The sequence below is a fragment of the Bombina bombina genome, chromosome 3, assembly GCF_027579735.1.
Source record: "Bombina bombina isolate aBomBom1 chromosome 3, aBomBom1.pri, whole genome shotgun sequence".
Taxonomy (NCBI): domain Eukaryota; kingdom Metazoa; phylum Chordata; class Amphibia; order Anura; family Bombinatoridae; genus Bombina; species Bombina bombina.
The window spans coordinates 797,303,867-797,329,823 of record NC_069501.1 but is presented as its reverse complement, the minus strand read 5'-3'; the positions used below and the strand labels follow the sequence as shown (position 1 = coordinate 797,329,823).

General features: G+C 40.6%; 1 protein-coding gene across 1 annotated transcript in view; it reads left to right on the top strand.

The window, feature by feature from the left end:
* Nucleotides 1–25,957, top strand: part of ATP10A (ATPase phospholipid transporting 10A (putative)) — a 510,848-nt gene that overhangs the window by 259,976 nt on the left and 224,915 nt on the right. The window contains 1 exon segment of the mRNA XM_053705460.1: nt 9,807–9,910. Within this exon segment, the coding sequence (XP_053561435.1) occupies nt 9,807–9,910 (104 nt within the window).

Below are 25,957 nucleotides of genomic sequence, written 5' to 3'. Positions count from 1 at the left end.
TGGCCCTGACTTGAAAGAGATTATCTCTGATATCACTGGGGGTAAGGGCCACGCCCTTCCTCAGGATCGGCCTTTCAAGGCAAAAAAAAAAAAAAAAAAAAAAAATAAACCTAATTTTCGTCCCTTTCGTAGAAACGGACCAACCCAAAGTGCTACGTCCTCTAAGCAAGAGGGTAATACTTCTCAAGCCAAGCCAGCTTGGAGACCAATGCAAGGCTGGAACAAGGGAAAGCAGGCCAAGAAACCTGCCACTGCTACCAAGACAGCATGAAATGTTGGCCCCCGATCCGGGACCGGATCTGGTGGGGGGCAGACTCTCTCTCTTCGCTCAGGCTTGGGCAAGAGATGTTCTGGATCCTTGGGCGCTAGAAATAGTCTCCCAAGGTTATCTTCTGGAATTCAAGGGACTTCCCCCAAGGGGGAGGTTCCACAGGTCTCAGTTGTCTTCAGACCACATAAAAAGACAGGCATTCTTACATTGTGTAGAAGACCTGTTAAAAATGGGAGTGATTCATCCTGTTCCATTAAGAGAACAAGGGATGGGGTTCTACTCCAATCTGTTCATAGTTCCCAAAAAAGAGGGAACGTTCAGACCAATCTTAGATCTCAAGATCTTAAACAAGTTTCTCAAGGTTCCATCGTTCAAGATGGAAACCATTCGAACTATTCTTCCTTCCATCCAGGAAGGTCAATTCATGACCACGGTGGATTTAAAGGATGCGTATCTACATATTCCTATCCACAAGGAACATCATCGGTTCCTAAGGTTCGCATTCCTGGACAAACATTACCAGTTCGTGGCGCTTCCTTTCGGATTAGCCACTGCTCCAAGGATTTTCACAAAGGTACTAGGGTCCCTTCTAGCTGTGCTAAGACCAAGGGGCATTGCTGTAGTACCTTACTTGGACGACATTCTGATTCAAGCGTCGTCCCTTCCTCAAGCAAAGGCTCACACGGACATTGTCCTGGCCTTTCTCAGATCTCACGGATGGAAAGTGAACGTGGAAAAGAGTTCTCTATCTCCGTCAACAAGGGTTCCCTTCTTGGGAACAATAATAGACTCCTTAGAAATGAGGATTTTCCTGACAGAGGCCAGAAAAACAAAACTTCTAGACTCTTGTCGGATACTTCATTCCGTTCCTCTTCCTTCCATAGCTCAGTGCATGGAAGTGAACGGGTTGATGGTAGCGGCAATGGACATAGTTCCTTTTGCGCGCATTCATCTAAGACCATTTCAACTGTGCATGCTCAGTCAGTGGAATGGGGACTATACAGACTTGTCTCCGAAGATACAAGTAAATCAGAGGACCAGAGACTCACTCCGTTGGTGGCTGTCCCTGGACAACCTGTCGCAAGGGATGACATTCCGCAGACCAGAGTGGGTCATTGTCACGACCGACGCCAGTCTGATGGGCTGGGGCGCGGTCTGGGGATCCCTGAAAGCTCAGGGTCTTTGGTCTCGGGAAGAATCTCTTCTACCGATAAATATTCTGGAACTGAGAGCGATATTCAATGCTCTCAAGGCTTGGCCTCAGCTAGCGAGGGCCAAGTTCATACGGTTTCAATCAGACAACATGACAACTGTTGCGTACATCAACCATCAGGGGGGAACAAGGAGTTCCCTAGCGATGGAAGAAGTGACCAAAATCATTCTATGGGCGGAGTCTCACTCCTGCCACCTGTCTGCTATCCATATCCCAGGAGTGGAAAATTGGGAAGCGGATTTTCTGAGTCGTCAGACATTGCATCCGGGGGAGTGGGAACTCCATCCGGAAATCTTTGCCCAAGTCACTCAGCTGTGGGGCATTCCAGACATGGATCTGATGGCCTCTCGTCAGAACTTCAAAGTTCCTTGCTACGGGTCCAGATCCAGGGATCCCAAGGCGGCTCTAGTGGATGCACTAGTAGCACCTTGGACCTTCAAACTAGCTTATGTGTTCCCGCCGTTTCCTCTCATCCCCAGGCTGGTAGCCAGGATCAATCAGGAGAGGGCGTCGGTGATCTTGATAGCTCCTGCGTGGCCACGCAGGACTTGGTATGCAGATCTGGTGAATATGTCATCGGCTCCACCTTGGAAGCTACCTTTGAGACGAGACCTTCTTGTTCAGGGTCCGTTCGAACATCCGAATCTGGTTTCACTCCAGCTGACTGCTTGGAGATTGAACGCTTGATCTTATCGAAGCGAGGGTTCTCAGATTCTGTTATCGATACTCTTGTTCAGGCCAGAAAGCCTGTAACTAGAAAGATTTACCACAAAATTTGGAAAAAATATATCTGTTGGTGTGAATCTAAAGGATTCCCTTGGGACAAGGTTAAGATTCCTAGGATTCTATCCTTCCTTCAAGAAGGATTGGAAAAAGGATTATCTGCAAGTTCCCTGAAGGGACAGATTTCTGCCTTGTCTGTGTTACTTCACAAAAAGCTGGCAGCTGTGCCAGATGTTCAAGCCTTTGTTCAGGCTCTGGTTAGAATTAAGCCTGTTTACAAACCTTTGACTCCTCCTTGGAGTCTCAATTTGGTTCTTTCAGTTCTTCAGGGGGTTCCGTTTGAACCCTTACATTCCGTTGATATTAAGTTATTATCTTGGAAAGTTTTGTTTTTAGTTGCAATTTCTTCTGCTAGAAGAGTTTCAGAATTATCTGCTCTGCAGTGTTCTCCTCCTTATCTGGTGTTCCATGCAGATAAGGTGGTTTTACGTACTAAACCTGGTTTTCTTCCAAAAGTTGTTTCTAACAAAAACATTAACCAGGAGATTATCGTACCTTCTCTGTGTCCGAAACCAGTTTCAAAGAAGGAACGATTGTTGCACAATTTGGATGTTGTTCGCGCTCTAAAATTCTATTTAGATGCTACAAAGGATTTTAGACAAACATCTTCCTGGTTTGTTGTTTATTCCGGTAAAAGGAGGGGTCAAAAAGCAACTTCTACCTCTCTTTCTTTTTGGATTAAAAGCATCATCAGATTGGCTTACGAGACTGCCGGACGGCAGCCTCCCGAAAGAATCACAGCTCATTCCACTAGGGCTGTGGCTTCCACATGGGCCTTCAAGAATGAGGCTTCTGTTGATCAGATATGTAGGGCAGCGACTTGGTCTTCACTGCACACTTTTACCAAATTTTACAAGTTTGATACTTTTGCTTCTTCTGAGGCTATTTTTGGGAGAAAGGTTTTGCAAGCCGTGGTGCCTTCCATTTAGGTGACCTGATTTGCTCCCTCCCTTCATCCGTGTCCTAAAGCTTTGGTATTGGTTCCCACAAGTAAGGATGACGCCGTGGACCGGACACACCTATGTTGGAGAAAACAGAATTTATGTTTACCTGATAAATTACTTTCTCCAACGGTGTGTCCGGTCCACGGCCCGCCCTGGTTTTTTTAATCAGGTCTGATAATTTATTTTCTTTAACTACAGTCACCACGGTACCATATGGTTTCTCCTATGCAAATATTCCTCCTTAACGTCGGTCGAATGACTGGGGTAGGCGGAGCCTAGGAGGGATCATGTGACCAGCTTTGCTGGGCTCTTTGCCATTTCCTGTTGGGGAAGAGAATATCCCACAAGTAAGGATGACGCCGTGGACCGGACACACCGTTGGAGAAAGTAATTTATCAGGTAAACATAAATTCTGTTTTTTAAATTTTGAAGTATTCTTAAGGGAATGTGAAATATTGTACAGCTGAGTCCTGGGACTCTACTGCTCACTGGCTAACAGGGACAACTCACCCGTATATTTAGCACAAGGACATCTGTTTGTCAAAAAAAGGTCTGTAACACATTTATTTTTGAGTATCATGTCACTTTAATAAATAAATATAATTACACCTAGAGTTCTGCGTTAGCCTTAAAAAGCAGCATTAAGGGGTCCTAACGCTGCTTTTTAACGCCGGCTGGTATTACGAGTCGGGGAGGTAGAGGGTCACCGTTCACTTTTCTTCCGTGACTTTTGGCTACCGCAAATCCCCTTACGTCAATTGCATATCCTATCTTTTTAATTGGATTTGCCTAACGCTGGTATTACGAGTCTTGGAAGAAGTGAGCGGTACAGCCTCTACCGCCTAAAAAAGTCAGTTTTATGGGCTAACGCCGGAAAATAAAGCTCTTAACTACCGTGCTACAAAGTACACTAACGCCCATAAACTACCTATTAACCCTTAAACCGAGGCCCCCCATATCGCAAACACTATAATAAAATTATTTAACCCCCTAATCTGCCGTCTGGAAACCGCCGCCAGTATAATAAATTTATTAACCCCTAAACCGCCGCACTCCCGCCCCGCAAACACTATAATAAATTTTATTAACCCCTAATCTGCCCTCCCTAACATCGCTGCCACCTACCTACAATTATTAACCCCTAATCTGCCGCCCCCAGCGTCGCCGCTACTATAATAAAGTTATTAACCCCTAATTAACCCCTAAACCTAAGTCTAACCTTAATAAAATTACTATAATTAAATAAATTATTCCTATTTAAAAATAAATACCTATAAAATAAACCCTAATATAGCTACAATATAACTAATAGTTACATTGTATCTATTTTAGGATTTATATTTATTTTACAGGCAACTTTGTATTTATTTTAACTAGGTACAATAGCTATTAAATAGTTAAGAACTATTTAATAGCTACCTAGTTAAAATAATTACAAAATTACCTGTAAAATAAATCCTAACCTAAGTTACAAATACACCTAACACTACACTATCAATAAATTTATTAAATAAATTAACTACAATTATCTAAACTAAAATACAATTAAATGAACTAAACTATAGTACAAAAAAACCCACTAAATTACAAAAAATAAAAAAATTACAAGAATTTTAATCTAATTACAGCTAAACTAAGCCCCCTAATAAAATAAAAAGCCCCCCAAAATAAGAAATGTCCCTACCCTATACTAAATTACAAAAGTAATCAGCTCTTTTACCAGCCCTTGAAAGGGCTTTTTGCGGGGCATTGCCCCAAAGTAATCAGCTCTTTTTTACCTGTAAAAAAAAAAATACAAGACCCCCCCCCCGCCCCCAACATTACAACCCACCACCCACACACCCCTACTCTAAAACCCACCCGTTCCCCCCTAAAAAAACCTAACACTACCCCATTGAAGATCACACCCTACCACACACGATGGGACAGAAGAGGACATCCGGACCGGCACAAGTCTTCATCCGATCGGGGCAGAAGAGGTTGATTTAAGTGGGCAGAAGTCCTCAACGAAGCCGGGAGAAGTCTTCATCCAAGTGGCAAGAAGTGGTCCTCTAGGCGGGCAGAAGTCTTCATCCAGACGGCATCTTTTATCTTCATCCTTCCGACGCGGAGCGGCTCCATCTTAAAGAAATCCGGCGCGGAATTCTATCAGCCAATCGTAATTAAAGTTGAAAAAATACTATTGGCTGATGCAATTAGCCAATAGGATTGAGCTTGCATTCTATTGGCTGTTCCAATCAGCCAATAGAATGCAAGCTCAATCCTATTGGCTGATTGGATCAGTCAATAGGATTGAAGATCAATCAAATTGGCTGATTGCATCAGCCAATAGGATTTTTTCACCTTTAATTCCGATTGGCTTGGAGGACGTCCCTTAAAGGAACCTTCATTCTTCAGTAGCCGTCGAAAGAAGATGATGCTCCATGCCGGATGTCTTGAAGATGGAGCCGCTCCGTGTCGCAAGGATGAAGATAGAAGATGTCGTCTGGATGAAGAATTCTGCCCGTCTGGAGGACCATTTCTTGCCGCTTGGATGAAGACTTCTCCCGGCTTCGTTGAGGATGGATGTCCGGTCTTCAAAACTGTAAGTGGATCTTTGGGGGTTAGTGTTAGGTTTTTTTAAGGGTTTATTGGGTGGGTTTTATGTTTAGCTTAGGTTTTGGCCTGAAAAAGAGCTAAATGCCCTTTTAAGGGCAATGCCCATACAAATGCCCTTTTCAGGGCAATGGGGAGCTTAGGTTTTTTTAGATAGGATTTTATTTGGGGGGTTTGGTTGTGTGGGTGGTGGGTTTTACTGTTGGGGGGTTGTTTGTATTTTTTTATGGGTAAAAGAGCTATGCCCCGCAAAAGGCCCTTTTAAGGGCTATTGGTAGTTTAGTTTAGGCTATGTTTTTTTTTATTTTTGGGGGACTTTTTTATTTTGATAGGGCTATTAGATTAGGTGTAATTAGTTTAAATATTTGATCATTTCTTTTTCATTTTGTGTAATTTAGTGTTTATATTTTTTGTAATTTAGTTAATTGTATTTAATTAATGTAATTGATTTAATTGTAGTGTAAGGTTAGGTTTTATTTCACAGGTAAGTTTGTATTTATTTTAACTAGGTAGTTAGTAAATAGTTAATAACTATTTACTAACTAGTCTACCTAGTTAAAATAAATACAAACTTACAAAAATAGAAAGAACAAAACACGCAATAAGTGTAAAGTCAAAGTAGCACAAAAGTTTCTATAACACTTTATTACTACAACAGTTGTGATTGGCTTTCAACAGGTGGAACGTCTATCCTCCACCCATTTTTCATTAGGTAGACATACATACAAAATGTGAACAACCTTAAAAAACACACAATAAGCTGTGCGGTACCGCTCAGATAACTTGCATAAATGTTACCAAAGATGCTATAAATTAAACATTGGCAATGTTGTTGCAACACTTATACTCTAAGCAAAAAGATAGCCAATAGGCACATAACTAATGCTGTAAACAGTGTAGCAAGTCCAAATGCTTCCGAAATTTATATGGTAACCGAATAACTGTGGGGCCCCATGAGACATAAAGAGTTGAGACTGTAAAGTATTGAAGAGTCCATGTAGTTGCTCAGGAACCAGGCACTTAAGTGTTAAAAAACACGCACTGGTATATAGCCAATTACCTCCATACAAGTATAGTCCTGGTGATATCAAGGTTTCGCCAGAACAAACATTTCTTTACAAATATTTTTGTATCATTCCCTGGGACTGCGAGCACTAAAGGTGACACATTAGATTAGTTGAGTGCACCTCTATTTTTATTTATTTTCAGAATATCTCAATTCAACAGTTGGTATTATAACACTGTTTCATGCGAGTGTGCACCTTGTATCTATGTACTGGTAAACCTTATGGTTGTTGTTTTTGGCGCTGGATGTGTCTTTTTGCCTCCACCCTTTGCTTGAATTTAGTTACAGTATGGCGTTTAAACTGATGATAGATAGGAGACTGATATAAGTGAAGCTTTCAAACCAGTTATTAACATTGACGAAACAAATATCGATGAAAAAAGTAGTTATGTATTTACTGCGTTCAAAGAATATTAAAAAAAGGCAATAAAGGAATTAAAGGTTAAATGGGAACTAGTGAGCTTACAGAACTATGTGAAAGATTACATTATCCCGAGAGGGCTTAGAATACGCTTGGACCCAGGGGTCAGCTTAAGAGAAGATGCAAATAATGAATTTTCTAGTGAAATGGAATGCAATTCTCACAAAATGTACATTAGAATTGATGAAACTAATGATAGATGAAGATGAGAAACGTTTAGAATAATGTAAGTCTGAAACTGTTGCTATGTACGAAAGTTAATTTGTATGCCTTAGATCCAGCATTTGAAAAATTGAACAAAGACATGCAAAAAAGCCTAGAGAAATTGCAAGGTGAAATCCTTAAGGGGTTAATCCCCATCACAAGAGTGAGCCTGCAACCACTAAATAAGAAGCAGCAGTCTTAAGAAAACAGTTTCTTAACCTCTACTCCACCTCAGGTGTGGGATTAAAACGACCCGGCGGATTTACAACCCCTACTCTTGCGCAGTTGGTTGCATAAGAGCAGGGAGCTTTGTCAGATGAGCCTTAGTCCTGGGTGGGCTGGTTGCCTGGCTGGGAGCTTTGCCTGGAGAATGATAAATAGCGCTCAATGTGTGTATATTAATATGTTTTAATAATTTTCCAGATAATGCTTGAATCTAGGAGGTTATAACATTGTTTAAGAGGAAATTGTTCTAAAAAATTATATGAAGCATATTAAAAGGACTTTTAAACACTGAAAACATTCATGCAACTTCTTCTAATCATGGGTGCCACAATTTTTAAGCTTAGGTTACACTACAGGTATCTGAAAGAGTGTTACTGCAGATACAAGCACTGGAATGCATAAAAAGGCCAATTTAAACATGGCGGCACCCATGACTAGAAGGAGGTGGGGAATATCCTCAATACTATGTTTTTAGATTGCACTTAGTGTTTAATGTATCTGAAGGAGTGTTACTGCACACACAAGCACTGGAATGCATAAAAAGGCCAATTTAAACATGGCGTCACCCATGACTAGAAGGAGGTGGGGAATATCCTCAATACTATGTTTTTAGATTGCACTTAGTGTTTAATGTATCTGAAGGAGTGTTACTGCACACACAAGCACTGGAATGCATAAAAAGGCCAATTTAAACATGGCGTCACCCATGACTAGAAGGAGGTGGGGAATATCCTCAATACTATGTTTTTAGATTGCACTTAGTGTTTAATGTATCTGAAGGAGTGTTACTGCACACACAAGCACTGGAATGCATAAAAAGGCCAATTTAAACATGGCGTCACCCATGACTACAAGGAGGTTGGGAATATAGGCTATTTTTTTTCTACTGTGTAGGGTCCCCCCTTACCCATCAACCTCCCCGATCCCTCCCAAACAGATCTATATCCCTCCCCCTTTAACTAGTGTACACAATCCCAGGTACTGGCAGCTGTCTTCCAGTTCCTATAAAATACCTAAATATATATTTTTTTTCTGTAGTGTAGTGGTCCCCACACTACGATCCGGTTGATCGTTAGAGACCCACCACCCCACATTTTTTCTGTAGTGTATATCCCCAACCCTCCCTCTTCTTTTTTTTTTCTTCTCTTTTTTTTCTGTAGTGTAGGGCCATCCCACTCCCTCCCCCCTCAGCTGCTGGGCCGCCCACCCGGATTCCCTCTCACTTTTCCTGCTGACACCAGCAGATGACCATTACAGACGGTGACACACACAGTCTGTAACAGTCTGGCATCTGCCTTCATATTACCATGAGCTCAGGAACTACATCATAATGGGTAAAGGTGTTAAAATTAGAGGAGCAGGTCATACCTGAAAGCTTCACAAGTAAACATTGGATTATTGAGGACACAAACATGAGGATTTTTTTTATGAAATACATTCTAAAATAACATCTTTTAGATTAAACAAAACACAAGTTGACATTGTCCCTTTGATTAAAGGGTCACTAAACCCAAAAATGTTTCTTTCATGATTCCGATAGAGAACACTATTTTAAACAACATTCCAATTTACTTCTATTATCTAATTTGCTTCATTTGTTTAATTTCCTTTGTTGAAGAAATAGCAATGCATATGGGTGAGCCAATCAGACAAGGCATCTATGTGCAGCCACCAATCAGCAGCTACTGAGCCTATCTAGATATGCTTTTCAGCAAAAAAAAATAAAGAAAATGAAGCAAATTAGATAATAGAAATAAATTAGAAAGTTGTTTAAAATTGCATGCTCTTTCTAAATCATGAAAGAAAAAAATTGGGTTTCATGTCCCTTTAAGCATCATTTAAGTAGCCTTTTTTTCTAACATATTCATATTTCACCATTTTGGAAATGCAGTGCATACTTTATTCTTTAACACACCAGATTACAATTTGTGTTTTCAATATGCAAACATTTATGTAGAAAATTACTGTATTAATGTATTTTCATATTATGCATATTGCTTGTAATTGTGTGTACTGTTTGCTGATTTGAACAGTTACCCAAAATTCAACTTATTTACCAGTAACAATGTTTTACCTTTGTTCAGACAATTCTGCTGGAAAGTACCAAAGACGAATCCTATCCAAAACACAGAATTACTTGAACTGCTATGCTGTTGATGGCCTGAGGACACTGTGTATTGCAAAACGAGTAAGTAACAGTTGCAAGTAACCTTTTTTTGTTCATAATGATCTGACTTTCACTTTATGTAACTGACACTAATGTTAGTATGTACAAAGTATTGCAGTTTAAAGTTATCTTCTAGTAGAAAATCTGAGATATTAAAGGCATATATTTTGTTCTGCTCCTTGCGCAGAAACATTCAACGACTTTTTGCATGGAACAAAGCATGAATAAAATGCATTATGTATGGGGAAAAAATAATAATATATTTATATATATATATATATATATATATATATATATATATATATATATATATATATATATACACACACACATACATATACAGTATATAATCTGCATTTTAAGGATAGTTTAAAGGGACATTAAACACTTTGAGTTTGTAATATAAAATGATAAATGAAAAAAAAGTCTGCAGTATACTTTCATTATTTATTTTGTCCCCTTTTACTGTAATTCCATTCTGAAATTGTGAGCTTTTTAGTTGCTGTTTAGAATATAACAGTGTTCTGCACTTTCATTTCTAACAGTCATGGGCTGCACACTCTTGTGACCTATTTATAACTGTCCCTAATTGGCCACAGCAGAAAAGATAACTTAAGTTACAACATGGCAGCTCCTATTGTTTTATAGACACTAAAACGTTACACTTATTTTATCAATATTTAAATATCTAATGAAATTTTAATACATCTACATGTTAATCTCAGGCTAATCTTTTCTTTGAATGCATCATTCTATCTAGCATTTATTTAGTGTTTAATGTCCATTTAAGTCTTACATAGAGTTAATAATCCTTTTGTTTCTTAGTAAACTTTTTATTAATAACATTAATCAGAGAAGATGTTTAGAATCTCAGTTTCTTGGAAAAACCGTGTGTGTATAAATAATACTCTACATGATACAAACTCTTAATGCTGATTAAAATATTTTCTTTCATTATTTTATGTAAACAGTGCGTCTAGTAGCTTTGTGTACCATACATTGTTATATGCACTTGTATAGCAATTTCAAGGTTTCTTGTATTTAAAGGGACACAAACCCCAAATTTTTCTTTCATTATTTAGGTAGAACATATATATTTTCAACAACTTTCCAGTTTACTTCTATTATCAAATTTGCTTCATTCTCTTGGTCTCATTTGATGAAGGAGCAGCAATACACTACTGGTTTCCAACAATGACAATCTGTGTGTGTGTATATGTGTGTGTATTTTTATATATATATATATATATATATATATTTGTGTGTGTGTAGAACAGAGGGTAAACAGCGCTTACAGATCTTACTAAATTGGTATTATAAGAAGCATGAGTCTCTGATGGAGAAATTATATAATAATAAGTCTTTAGATGAGGTGTGATAATGTAGATCCAAGTGTAGTATAGATAAATAAAATACCCTTACCAAAAAAAAACCCCAATCTGATGAGGTAAGTTTGCCGCACTGGAGGGTATATCAGGTGATGAGTAGAGCTTGGTTAGTGTATCCTTTGTTTTCGTCTGCCTCTTGGAGTAGAAGGAAGTGTTGATCCTTCTGTAATGGTCTCCCAAAACTTCCTATGTAGGTATGCTTGTTGCCTCTTGGAGTTATCTGTGGTCTTGGTATGAACTTTCTTGTCCGTCGGTGTACCCAGAAAAACAGAGAAGCACAGATAGTGTAATACCGTTTTTATTACAATAAAACTATAAAATAAGCACACATTACACTCACATTTTCTGTTCTCAAGTATTATGAGGTATATTCAAAGCACATAGGGTTAGAGGTGGTCTCTTGTCAGATTCCCCAGATGTTATATCCCAGACAGGTCAGAAAACGTATAGTGAGTCAAATCCAGTATATTAGGCTTGTCAGGCCAACAAGTAAAGCAGTTTGGACAGTTTGTTTTAGTATATGCAATCAGACAATAGATTATCCAATATGTCTGAGCTTGTCAGGTTAACAAGTAAAGCAGTATGAGCAGTTAGTTTTGTTATAGGCAGTAAAAACAACAAATGCATAAAGAGCAAGAAATAAAAACAGGAGGTTTTAAAATCAATAAAGTAACTCTATAGGTACCCTGACGCGTTTCAAAGGTTCACTGATATCCTTCTTCAGAGGGTTTGCTAATAATGCTCCGTTGGTGTCTCTATTTGAACTGTTTGGGCGGCGGCACGCCCTCAGTTCTTGATTGGCTATTACATGACATCTGACCTGATGTTACGTTGTCAGGCATTGGGACTGTGTTTATTATAGTGTATAGAATGTATTTATGTTCCCTTTCTATTTTCGTTATCTAGTCTTGAATTTTTTAGGTGTATATGGCATTATTCAGATGCTTTGGATATGTCTGTATAGTGAATCGGCATTTTCTCGTATATCGCGTGTGAAGTATTACGTAAACGTCATCACGTGATTAACACGCTCCGTTGTATAGATGCCTTATGGGGGTTGTAGTACTTTATTCGAGACAGAGAGTTCCCTGATTCTTAGTATATTTATATGCCGGTTACTCTGTCTAAATATGGCAACATGAACAAGTATACCTTCCTATTATAATAGCGCTTTTAGGGGTTGGTAGTCTTTGCTCAAAAATCAATAAAATGTGGCTTTGTATTCTCTATTTACCAGAGATTGTATATCTATATTAGGACATAGATAAGTATTGTTTTCGTTCACTTATTATTGCAGTGTGTTACATCAAACAGCATTGGGATTTCCATATATAAATATATTTTTATTTACATTGGGTCCCCAAAAATTACTTTTAATTTCTATTTATACTCATATAGTTTAACAGATAAAATATTATGTTTCTTAATATGCATAGTTATTTACAGCATATCCTTTGAAATAAGGTCCGTCTCTGTAACTATATGTATTAACGGTAATTTGAAAGAAACACTCTTAATACATTTTCTCCTGTTAAGTGTAGTCAGTCCACGGGTCATCCATTACTTATGGGATTATAACTCCTCCCTAACAGGAAGTGCAAGAGGATCACCCAAGCAAAGCTGCTATATAGCTCCTCCCCTCTACGTCATATCCAGTCATTCTCTTGCACCTAACTAAAGATAGGACGTGTGAGAGGACTGTGATGTGTTAAACTTAGTTTTTATTTCTTCAATCAAAAGTTTGTTATTTTAAACGGCACCGGAGTGTGTTGTTTGTTCTCAGGCAGCATTAGAAGAAGAATCTGCCTGAGTTTGTCTATGATCTTAGCGGTCGTAACTAAGATCCACTTGCTGTTCTCGGCCATTCTGAGGAGTGAGGTAACTTCAGAACAGGGGATAGCATGCAGGGCCCACCTGCAAGGTGGTATGTGCAGTAAATTATTTTCTAAGGAATGGAATTGACTGAGAAAATACTGCTAATACCGATGTAATGTAAGTGCAGCCTTAAATGCAGTAGTAGCGACTGGTATCAGGCTGATATGTATGTATGTATACTCTGAGGTATTTCTGGGGAATGGAATTTCACTAAGAAAATACTGTCAATATTAAAGTAATATTTGAGCCTGCACTGCAGTGAAAGCGACTAGCAGCAGGCTTATTAACACTTCATAATTTTCAATTTTTAAAAACGTTTACTGGCATGTTAATCGTTTTTTCTGAGGTACTTGATGATAAAACTTTATGGGCATGATTTTTACCACATGGCTGTCGTTTTTTTTCTGAATAAAAACAGTTTACTGAGCTTCCCCACTGTTGTAATATGAGTGGGAGGGGCCTATTTTAGCGCTTTATTGCGCAGTAAACATTTAGTCACAGTCTTCCTATTTCTTCCTCCATGATCCAGGACGTCTCTACAGAACCCAGGGGTCTCCAAAACTAGTTTTGAGGGAGGTAATCAGTCACAGCAGACCTGTGACAGTGTGTTTGACTGTGATAAAAACGTTTATTATTTCAACTGTTATCCGTTTTGGGTATTAAGGGGTTAATCATCCTTTTGCTGGTGGGTGCAATCCTCTGCTAACTTTATACATTTTCTGTTAAAATTTGGTTGTTTTAACATATTTGGTTCATTGTTAATTCAACTGTGTCACAGTTTTATTTTTCTTAAAGGCGCAGTAGCGTTTTTTATATAGCTTGTAAATTTATTTAAAAGTTTTTTTCCAAGCTTGCTAGTGTTATTGCTAGTCTGTTTAAACATGTCTGACACAGATGAATCTGTTTGTTCACTATGTTTAAAGGCCAATGTGGAGCCCAATACAAATTTATGCACTCAATGTATAGATGTTACTTTGAATAAAAGTCAAACTTTATATGTTAAAAAAATATCACCAGACAACGAGGGGGAAGTTATGCCGACTAACTCTCCTCACGTGTCAGTACCTTCGCCTCCCGCTCAGGAGGTGCGTGATATTGTGGCGCCAAGTACATCAGGGCGGCCCATACAAATCACTTTGCAAGACATGGCTAATGTTATGACTGAAGTACTATCTAAATTGCCAGAATTTAGGGGTAAACGCGATCACTCTGGGGTAAGAACAGAGTGCGCTGATAATAATAGAGCCATGTCTGATACTGCGTCACAATTTGCAGAACATGAGGACGGAGAGCTTCATTCTGTGGGTGACTGATCTGATCCAAGTAAACTGGATTCAGAGATTTCAAATTTTAAATTTAAGCTTGAGAACCTCCGTGTATTACTAGGGGAGGTATTAGCGGCTCTCAATGATTGTAACACGGTTGCAATTCCAGAGAAAGTATGTAGGCTGGATAAATATTTTGCGGTACCGACGTGTACTGACGTTTTTCCTATACCTAAAAGGCTTACAGAAATTGTTAACAAGGAGTGGGATAGACCCGGTGTGCCCTTTTCACCCCCTCCTATATTTAGAAAAATGTTTCCAATAGACGCCACCACACGGGACCTATGGCAGACGGTCCCTAAGGTGGAGGGAGCAGTTTCTACTCTGGCTAAGCGCACCACTATCCCGGTGGAGGATAGCTGTGCTTTTTTAGATCCAATGGATAAAAAGTTAGAGGGTTACCTTAAGAAAATGTTTGTTCAGCAAGGTTTTATATTACAACCCCTTGCATGCATCGCGCCTGTCACTGCTGCGGCGGCATTCTGGTTTGAGTCTCTGGAAGAGACCCTTAGCACAGCTCCATTGGATGAGATTATGAACAAGCTTAAAGCCCTTAAGATAGCTAATTAATTTATTTCTGATGCCGTAGTACACTTAACCAAACTTACGGCTAAGAACTCCGGATTCGCCATTCAAGCGCGTAGATCGCTGTGGCTTAAATCCTGGTCAGCTGATGTGACTTCTAAATCTAAATTGCTTAATATTCCTTTCAAAGGGCAGACATTATTCGGGCCCGGCTTGAAAGAAATTATCGCTGACATTACTGGAGGTAAGGGCCATGCCCTGCCTCAAGACAGGGCCAAACCAAAGGCTAAACAGTCTAATTTTCGTGCCTTTTGTAACTTCAAGGCAGGAGCAGCATCAACTTCCTCCGCTCCAAGACAGGAAGGAACTGTTGCTCGCAACAGACAGGGCTGGAAACCTAACCAGTCCTGGAACAAGGGCAAGCAGGCCAGAAAACCTGCTGCTGCCCCTAAGACAGCATGAAGTGAGGGCCCCCGATCCGGAAACGGATCTAGTGGGGGGCAGACTTTCTCTCTTCGCCCAGGCTTGGGCAAGAGATGTCCAGGATCCCTGGGCGTTGGAGATCATATCTCAGGGATATCTGCTGGACTTCAAAGCTTCTCCTCCGCAAGGGAGATTTCATCTTTCAAGGTTATCTGCAAACCAGATAAAGAAAGAGGCGTTTCTACGCTGTGTACAAGACCTCTTACTAATGGGAGTGATCCACCCAGTTCCGCGGTCGGAACACGGGCAAGGATTCTATTCAAATCTGTTTGTGGTTCCCAAAAAAGAGGGAACCTTCAGACCAATCTTGGACTTAAAGATCCTAAACAAATTCCTAAGAGTTCCATCGTTCAAAATGGAAACTATTCGAACCATCTTACCCATGATCCAAGAGGGTCAGTACATGACCACAGTGGATTTAAAGGATGCCTACCTTCACATACCGATTCACAAGGATCATTACCGGTATCTAAGATTTGCCTTCCTAAACAGGCATTACCAGTTTGTAGCTCTTCCCTTCGGGTTAGCTACGGCTCCAAGAATCTTTACAAAGGTTCTGGGCTCTCTTCTGGCGGTACTAAGACCGCGAGGCATAGCGGTAGCTCCGTACCTAGACGACATTCTGATACAAGCGTCAAGTTTCCAAACTGCCAGGTCTCATACAGAGTTAGTTCTGGCATTTCTAAGGTCGCATGGGTGGAAGGTGAACGTAGAAAAGAGTTCTCTATTGCCACTCACAAGAGTTCCCTTTCTAGGGACTCTTATAGATTCTGTAGAAATGAAAATTTACCTGACGGAGGACAGGTTATCAAAACTTCTAAATGCTTGCCGTGTCCTTCATTCCATTCAACACCCGTCAGTGGCTCAGTGCATGGAGGTAATCGGCTTAATGGTAGCGGCAATGGACATAGTACCATTTGCGCGCCTGCATCTCAGACCGCTGCAATTGTGCATGCTAAGTCAGTGGAATGGGGATTACTCAGATTTGTCCCCTCTGCTAAATCTGGATCAAGAGACCAGAGATTCTCTTCTATGGTGGCTTTCTCGGCCACATCTGTCCAAGGGGATGCCCTTCCGCAGGCCAGATTGGACGATTGTAACAACAGACGCCAGCCTTCTAGGTTGGGGCGCAGTCTGGAATTCCCTGAAGGCTCAGGGATCATGGACTCAGGAGGAGAGACTCCTTCCAATAAACATTCTGGAATTAAGAGCATTTTTCAATGCTCTTCTGGCTTGGCCTCAGTTAGCAACTCTGAGGTTCATCAGGTTTCAGTCGGACAACATCACGACTGTGGCTTACATCAACCATCAAGGAGGAACAAGGAGTTCCCTAGCGATGATGGAAGTCTCAAAGATAATTCGCTGGGCAGAGTCTCACTCTTGCCACCTGTCAGCGATTCACATCCCAGGCGTGGAGAACTGGGAGGCGGATTTTCTAAGTCGCCAGACCTTTCATCCGGGGGAGTGGGAACTTCATCCGGAGGTGTTTGCCCAACTGCTTCATCATTGGGGCAAACCAGATCTGGATCTCATGGCGTCTCGCCAGAACCCGGGACCCGGGAGCGGTGCTGATAGATGCTCTGACAGCACCTTGGGTCTTCAACATGGCTTATGTGTTTCCACCTTTCCCGATGCTTCCTCGATTGATTGCCAGGATCAAACAGGAGAGAGCATCGGTGATTCTAATAGCGCCTGCGTGGCCATGCAGGACCGGGTATGCAGATCTAGTGGACATGTCGTCCTGTCCACCATGGTCTCTGCCTCTGAGACAGGACCTTCTGATTCAGGGTCCTTTCAAACATCCAAATCTAATTTCTCTGAGGCTGACTGCATGGAGATTGAACGCTTGATTCTATCAAAGCGTGGATTCTCGGAGTCAGTGATTGATACCTTAATACAGGCTAGGAAACCTGTTACCAGGAAAATTTACCATAAAATATGGCGTAAATACTTATATTGGTGCGAATCCAAGAGTTACTCATGGAGTAAGGTTAGGATTCCTAGGATATTGTCTTTTCTACAAGAAGGTTTAGAAAAGGGTTTATCTGCTAGTTCGTTAAAGGGACAGATTTCAGCTCTGTCTATACTTTTACACAAACGTCTGGCAGCAGTTCCAGACGTTCAGGCTTTTTGTCAGGCTTTGGCTAGGATTAAGCCTGTGTTTAAGACTGTTGCTCCGCCGTGGAGCTTAAACTTAGTTCTTAACATTCTGCAAGGTGTTCCGTTTGAACCCCTTCATTCCATCGATATCAAGCTGTTATCTTGGAAAGTTCTGTTTTTAATGGCTATTTCCTCGGCTCGAAGAGTCTCTGAGTTATCGGCCTTACATTGTGATTCTCCTTATCTGATTTTTCATTCAGACAAGGTAGTTCTGCGTACTAAACCTGGGTTCTTACCTAAGGTAGTCACTAACAAGAATATCAATCAAGAGATTCTTGTTCCATCATTGTGCCCTAACCCTTCTTCAAAGAAGGAACGACTTTTGCACAATCTGGACGTCGTCCGTGCCCTGATATTTTATTTGCAGGCAACTAAAGATTTTTGTCAAACTTCTTCCCTGTTTGTCGTTTATTCTGGACAGAGGAGAGGTCAAAAAGCTTTAGCTACCTCTCTCTCTTTTTGGCTTTGTAGCATAATACGTTTAGCCTATGAGACTGCTGGACAGCAGCCTCCTGAAAGGATTACAGCTCATTCTACTAGAGCTGTGGCTTCCACTTGGGCCTTTAAGAATGAGGCCTCTGTTGAACAGATTTGCAAGGCTGCAACTTGGTCTTCACTTCACACTTTTTCAAAATTTTACAAATTTGATACTTTTGCTTCTTCGGAGGCTGTTTTTGGGAGAAAGGTTCTATAGGCAGTGGTTCCTTCCGTGTAAAGATCCTGCCTGTCCCTCCCGTCATCCGTGTACTTTTAGCTTTGGTATTGGTATCCCATAAGTAATGGATGACCCGTGGACTGACTACACTTAACAGGAGAAAATATAATTTATGCTTACCTGATAAATTCATTTCTCCTGTAGTGTAGTCAGTCCACGGTCCGCCCTGTTTTTTACGGCAGGTCTAAATTTTAATTAAACTCCAGTCACCACTGCACCCTATAGTTTCTCCTTTCTCGTATGGTTTCGGTCGAATGACTGGATATGACGTAGAGGGGAGGAGCTATATAGCAGCTCTGCTTGGGTGATCCTCTTGCACTTCCTGTTAGGGAGGAGTTATAATCCCATAAGTAATGGATGACCCGTGGACTGACTACACTACAGGAGAAATGAATTTATCAGGTAAGCATAAATTATATTTTTTCTTTAGTAATTAGATGATCTTAGTGGTACTATGTGTTAAGAATAGTATATTTTAGTAGACGTAAAGTTCAATATAACGTCTGTTCAATATATATATATATATGTTTAGGATGCCCCACTCTTTGTCTTAGTAGAACTGATTGTAGAGACATAAGTTAGAGGTTTTTCTTATAGATATACATATATGTTATAAGGATGTGGTCGTTTGTTGGATGGCGTAGTTATGACCTACTGATATTTATTTAAGATGTGAACTTTGTATATTTATTTTACTTAAATTATGTTCTTTTATACAGTGTTAGTATATGTTGTATCTTAGCATGTTAATTATCAGATACCTTATTATTTATGTGATGTTCTAATGGTTGTATTTTTGGGGTTACCCTTCAGAACTTTTGTTTACAGATGTTAGTAGTTCAGGTAGTTGGTAGGTTTCCTGAGGTATTTCCTTATCTGTATATATGGTTATATAGTTAGAACATTTGTAGATTCATATATATTTATTTATGTAAGTGAAGTTTCTATTTCTTATTGTTCCAGGTATGCAGCTATATCTTTATCTTTATTCAGACCTTTGGGGGTCATGGTCCCCAATTTATGGATCCATAGTGTCTCTCTACGCCTTAAATGTAATTCTTTGCTGATGCCTTCAGGTGCCTCTCTGATGTGTTCTAATATGGTGCCTTTCAGGCAAGTAGGATCGAGATTGTGTTTCAATCTGAAATGATTAGATACACTGTAATGTAAAAGCACTATTATAATAGGAAGGTATACTTGTTCATGTTGCCATATTTAGACAGAGTAACCGGCATATAAATATACTAAGAATCAGGAAACTCTGTCTCGAATAAAGTACTTCAACCCCCATAAGGCATCTATACAACGGAGCGTGTTAATCACGTGATGATGTTTACGTAATACGTCACACGCGATATACGGGAAAATGCTGATTCACTATACAGACATATCCAAAGCATCTGAATAATGCCATATACACCTAAAAAATTCAAGACTAGATAACGAAAATAGAAAGGGAACATAAATACGTTCTATATACTATAATAAACACAGTCCCAATGCCTGACAACGTAACTTCAGGTCACATGTCATGTAATAGCCAATCAAGAACTGAGGGCGTGCCGCCGCCCAAACAGTTCAAATAGAGACACCAACGGAGCATTATTAGCAACCCCTCTGAAGAAGAAGGATATCCGTGAACCTTTGAAACGCGTCAGGGTACCTATAGAGTTACTTTACTGATTTTAAAACCTCCTGTTTTTATTTCTTGCTCTTTATGCATTTGTTGTTTTTACTGCCTATAACAAAACTAACTGCTCATACTGCTTTACTTGTTAACCTGACAAGCTCAGACATATTGGATAATCTATTGTCTGATTGCATATCCAAACTGCTTTACTTGTTGGCCTGATAAGCCTAATATACTGGATTTGACTCACTATACGTTTTCTGACCTGTCTGGGATATAACATCTGGGGAATCTGACAAGAGACCACCTCTAACCCTATGTGCTTTGAATATACCTCATAATACTTGAGGACAGAAAATGTGAGTGTAATGTATGCTTATTTTATAGTTTTATTGTAATAAAAACGGTATTACACTATCTGTGCTTCTCTGTTTTTCTGGGTACACCGACGGACAAGAAAGTTCATACCAAGACCACAGATAACAACTCCAAGAGACTATTGTGTGAATTATGTCGGAAAAGGTTATGCTTTTATACACTGTAATGAAGTATTTTAAGTGTCAAAAATTGAATAAATTGGTGCTAAAATATAACTTTTATTATAATTAATAAAAAGAGACAGCTGTTTATATGTAGTACATTGCTGTCCTCACTTGGAATTTAAAAACACATCTCCTTCAGTTGACATATGTTTTAAGTTTAGATCTGTAGTTGATTAAAGTGATAGGAATTGTTAAGAGTAATATCCATAGCCTTATAACCTTTAAAAAAAAATTCAAAATTATTATAGCCTTTATTTATGGCTTGTTTTTAAAAATTATTGTATTTTGATTGATTTTTTTAAAAACAAGCCATAAATAAAGGCTATAATAATTTTTCAAAATTATTGAAAGGTTATTAGGCTATGGATATTACTCTTAACAATTCCTATCACTTTAATCAACTACAGATCTAAACTTAAAACATATGTCAACTGAAGGAGATGTGTTTTTAAATTCCAAGTGAGGACAGCAACGTACTACATATAAACAGCTGTCTCTTTTTATTAATTATAATAAAAGTTATATTTTAGCACCAATTTATTCAATTTTTGACACTTAAAATACTTCATTACAGTGTATAAAAGCATAACCTTTTTCGACATAATTCACACAATAGTGACTTATGTCATTCAAGTATTAATTCGTATTTCTCCAACATAGGTGTGTCCGGTCCACGGCGTCATCCTTACTTGTGGGATATTCTCTTCCCCAACAGGAAATGGCAAAGAGCCCAGCAAAGCTGGTCACATGATCCCTCCTAGGCTCCGCCTACCCCAGTCATTCTCTTTGCCGTTGTACAGGCAACATCTCCACGGAGATGGCTTAGAGTTTTTTAGTGTTTAACTGTAGTTTTTCATTATTCAATCAAGAGTTTGTTATTTTCAAATAGTGCTGGTACGTACTATTTACTCAGAAACAGAAAAGAGATGAAGAATTCTGTTTGTATGAGGAAAATGATTTTAGCAACCGTAACTAAAATCCATGGCTGTTCCACACAGGACTGTTGAGAGCATTAACTTCAGTTGGGGGAACAGTTTGCAGTCCTTTGCTGCTTGAGGTATGACACATTCTAACAAGACGATGTAATGCTGGAAGCTGTCATTTTCCCTATGGGATCCGGTAAGCCATGTTTATTACGATTGTAAATAAGGGCTTCACAAGGGCTTATTTAGACTGTAGACATTTTTTGGGCTAAATCGATTGATATTAACACTTATTTAGCCTTGAGGAATCATTTATTCTGGGTATTTTGATATAATTATATCGGCAGGCACTGTTTTAGACACCTTATTCTTTAGGGGCTTTCCCAAAGCATAGGCAGAGTCTCATTTTCGCGCCGGTGTTGCGCACTTGTTTTTGAGAGGCATGGCATGCAGTCGCATGTGAGAGGAGCTCTGATACTGATAAAAGACTTCTGAAGGCATCATTTGGTATCGTATTCCCCTTGGGTTTGGTTGGGTCTCAGCAAAGCAGATACCAGGGACTGTAAAGGGGTTAAAGCTTAAAACGGCTCCGGTTCCGTTATTTTAAGGGTTAAAGCTTCCAAAATTGGTGTGCAATATTTTCAAGGCTTTAAGACACTGTGGTGAAAGTTTGGTGAATTTTGAACAATTCCTTCATGTTTTTTCGCAATTGCAGTAATAAAGTGTGTTCAGTTTAAAATTTAAAGTGACAGTAACGGTTTTATTTCAAAACGTTTTTTGTACTTTCTTATCAAGTTTATGCCTGTTTAACATGTCTGAACTACCAGATAGACTGTGTTCTGAATGTGGGGAAGCCAGAATTCCTATTCATTTAAATAAATGTGATTTATGTGATAATGACAATGATGCCCAAGATGATTCCTCAAGTGAGGGGAGTAAGCATGGTACTGCATCATTCCCTCCTTCGTCTACACGAGTCTTGCCCACTCAGGAGGCCCCTAGTACATCTAGCGCGCCAATACTCCTTACTATGCAACAATTAACGGCTGTAATGGATAATTCTGTCAAAAACATTTTAGCCAAAATGAACCCTTGTCAGCGTAAGCGTGGATGCTCTGTTTTAGTTACTGAAGAGCATGACGACGCTGATATTAATATCTCTGAAGGGCCCCTAACCCAATCTGAGGGAGCCAGGGAGGTTTTGTCTGAGGGAGAAATTACTGATTTAGGGAACATTTCTCAGCAGGCTGAATCTGATGTGATTACTTTTAGATTTAAATTGGAACATCTCCGCATTTTGCTTAAGGAGGTATTATCCACTCTGGATGATTGTGAAAATTTGGTCATCCCAGAGAAACTATGTAAAATGGACAAGTTCCTAGAGGTGCCGGGGCTCCCAGAAGCTTTTCCTATACCCAAGCGGGTGGCGGACATTGTTAATAAAGAATGGGAAAGGCCCGGTATTCCTTTCGTCCCTCCCCCCATATTTAAAAAATTGTTTCCTATGGTCGACCCCAGAAAGGACTTATGGCAGTCAGTCCCCAAGGTCGAGGGAGCGGTTTCTACTTTAAACAAACGCACCACTATTCCCATAGAGGATAGTTGTGCTTTCAAAGATCCTATGGATAAAAAATTAGAAGGTTTGCTTAAAAAGATGTTTGTTCAGCAGGGTTACCCTCTACAACCCATTTCATGCATTGTCCCTGTCACTACAGCCGCATATTTCTGGTTTGATGAACTGATTAAGGTGCTCGATAGTGACTCTCCTCCTTATGAGGAGATTATGGACAGAGTCAATGCTCTCAAATTGGCTAATTCTTTCACTCTAGACGCCTCTTTGCAATTGGCTAAGTTAGCGGCTAAGAATTCTGGGTTTGCTATTGTGGCGCGCAGAGCGCTTTGGTTGAAATCTTGGTCGGCTGATGCGTCTTCCAAGAACAAGCTACTAAACATTCCTTTCAAGGGGAAAACGCTGTTTGGTCCTGACTTGAAAGAGATTATCTCTGATATCACTGGGGGTAAGGGCCATGCCCTTCCTCAGGATCGGCCTTTCAAGGCAAAAAATAGACCTAATTTTCGTCCCTTTCGTAAAAACGGACCAGCCCAAGGTGCTACGTCCTCTAAGCAAGAGGGTAATACTTCTCAGGCCAAGCCAGCTTGGAGACCAATGCAAGGCTGGAACAAGGGAAAGCAGGCAAAGAAACCTGCCACTGCTACCAAGACAGCATGAAATATCGGCCCCCGATCCGGGACCGGATCTGGTGGGGGGCAGACTCTCTCTCTTCGCTCAGGCTTGGGCAAGAGATGTTCTGGATCCTTGGGCGCTAGAAATAGTCTCCCAGGGTTATCTTCTGGAATTCAAGGGACTTCCCCCAAGGGGAAGGTTCCACAGGTCTCAGTTGTCTTCAGACCACATAAAAAGACAGGCGTTCTTACATTGTGTAGAAGACCTGTTAAAAATGGGAGTGATTCATCCTGTTCCATTGAGAGAACAAGGGATGGGGTTCTACTCCAATCTGTTCATAGTTCCCAAAAAAGAGGGAACGTTCAGACCAATCCTAGATCTCAAGATCTTAAACAAAATTCTCAAGGTCCCATCTTTCAAGATGGAAACCATTCGAACTATCCTTCCTTCCATCCAGGAAGGTCAATTCATGGCCACGGTGGATTTAAAGGATGCGTATCTACATATTCCTATCCACAAGGAACATCATCGGTTCCTAAGGTTTGCATTCCTGGACAAACATTACCAGTTCGTGGCGCTTCCTTTCGGATTAGCCACTGCTCCAAGGATTTTCACAAAGGTACTAGGGTCCCTTCTAGCTGTGCTAAGACCAAGGGGCATTGCAGTTGTACCTTACCTGGACGACATTCTGATTCAAGCGTCGTCCCTCCCTCGAGCAAAGGCTCACACGGACATCGTCCTGGCCTTTCTCAGATCGCACGGCTGGAAAGTGAACGTGGAAAAGAGTTCTCTATCCCCGTCAACAAGGGTTCCCTTCTTGGGAACAATTATAGACTCCTCAGAAATGAGGATTTTTCTAACAGAGGCCAGAAAGACAAAGCTTCTGGACTCTTGTCGAATACTTCATTCCGTTCCTCTTCCTTCCGTAGCTCAGTGCATGGAAGTGATCGGGTTGATGGTAGCGACAATGGACATAGTTCCTTTTGCGCGCATTCATCTAAGACCATTACAACTGTGCATGCTCAGTCAGTGGAATGGGGACTATACAGACTTGTCTCCAAAGATACAAGTAAATCAGAGGACCAGAGACTCACTCCGTTGGTGGCTGTCCCTGGACAACCTGTCACGAGGGATGACATTCCACAGACCAGAGTGGGTCATTGTCACGACCGACGCCAGTCTGATGGGCTGGGGCGCGGTCTGGGGATCCCTGAAAGCTCAGGGTCTTTGGTCTCGGGAAGAATCTCTTCTACCGATAAATATTCTGGAACTGAGAGCGATATTCAATGCTCTCAAGGCTTGGCCTCAGCTAGCGAGGACCAAGTTCATACGGTTTCAATCAGACAACATGACGACTGTTGCGTACATCAACCATCAGGGGGGAACAAGGAGTTCCCTAGCGATGGAAGAAGTGACCAAGATTATTCTATGGGCGGAGTCTCACTCCTGCCACCTGTCTGCTATCCACATCCCGGGAGTGGAAAATTGGGAAGCGGATTTCTGAGTCGTCAGACATTGCATCCGGGGGAGTGGGAACTCCATCCGGAAATCTTTGCCCAAGTCACTCAACTTTGGGGCATTCCAGACATGGATCTGATGGCCTCTCGTCAGAACTTCAAAGTTCCTTGCTACGGGTCCAGATCCAGGGATCCCAAGGCGGCTCTAGTGGATGCACTAGTAGCACCTTGGACCTTCGAACTAGCTTATGTGTTCCCGCCGTTTCCTCTCATCCCCAGGCTGGTAGCCAGGATCAATCAGGAGAGGGCGTCGGTGATCTTGATAGCTCCTGCGTGGCCACGCAGGACTTGGTATGCAGATCTGGTGAATATGTCATCGGCTCCACCTTGGAAGCTACCTTTGAGACGAGACCTTCTTGTTCAGGGTCCGTTCGAACATCCGAATCTGGTTTCACTCCAGCTGACTGCTTGGAGATTGAACGCTTGATTTTATCGAAGCGAGGTTTCTCAGATTCTGTTATCGATACTCTTGTTCAGGCCAGAAAGCCTGTAACTAGAAAGATTTACCACAAAATTTGGAAAAAATATATCTGTTGGTGTGAATCTAAAGGATTCCCTTGGGACAAGGTTAAGATTCCTAGGATTCTATCCTTCCTTCAAGAAGGATTGGAAAAAGGATTATCGGCAAGTTCCCTGAAGGGACAGATTTCTGCCTTGTCGGTGTTACTTCACAAAAAACTGGCAGCTGTGCCAGATGTTCAAGCCTTTGTTCAGGCTCTGGTTAGAATCAAGCCTGTTTACAAACCTTTGACTCCTCCTTGGAGTCTCAATCTAGTTCTTTCAGTTCTTCAGGGGGTTCC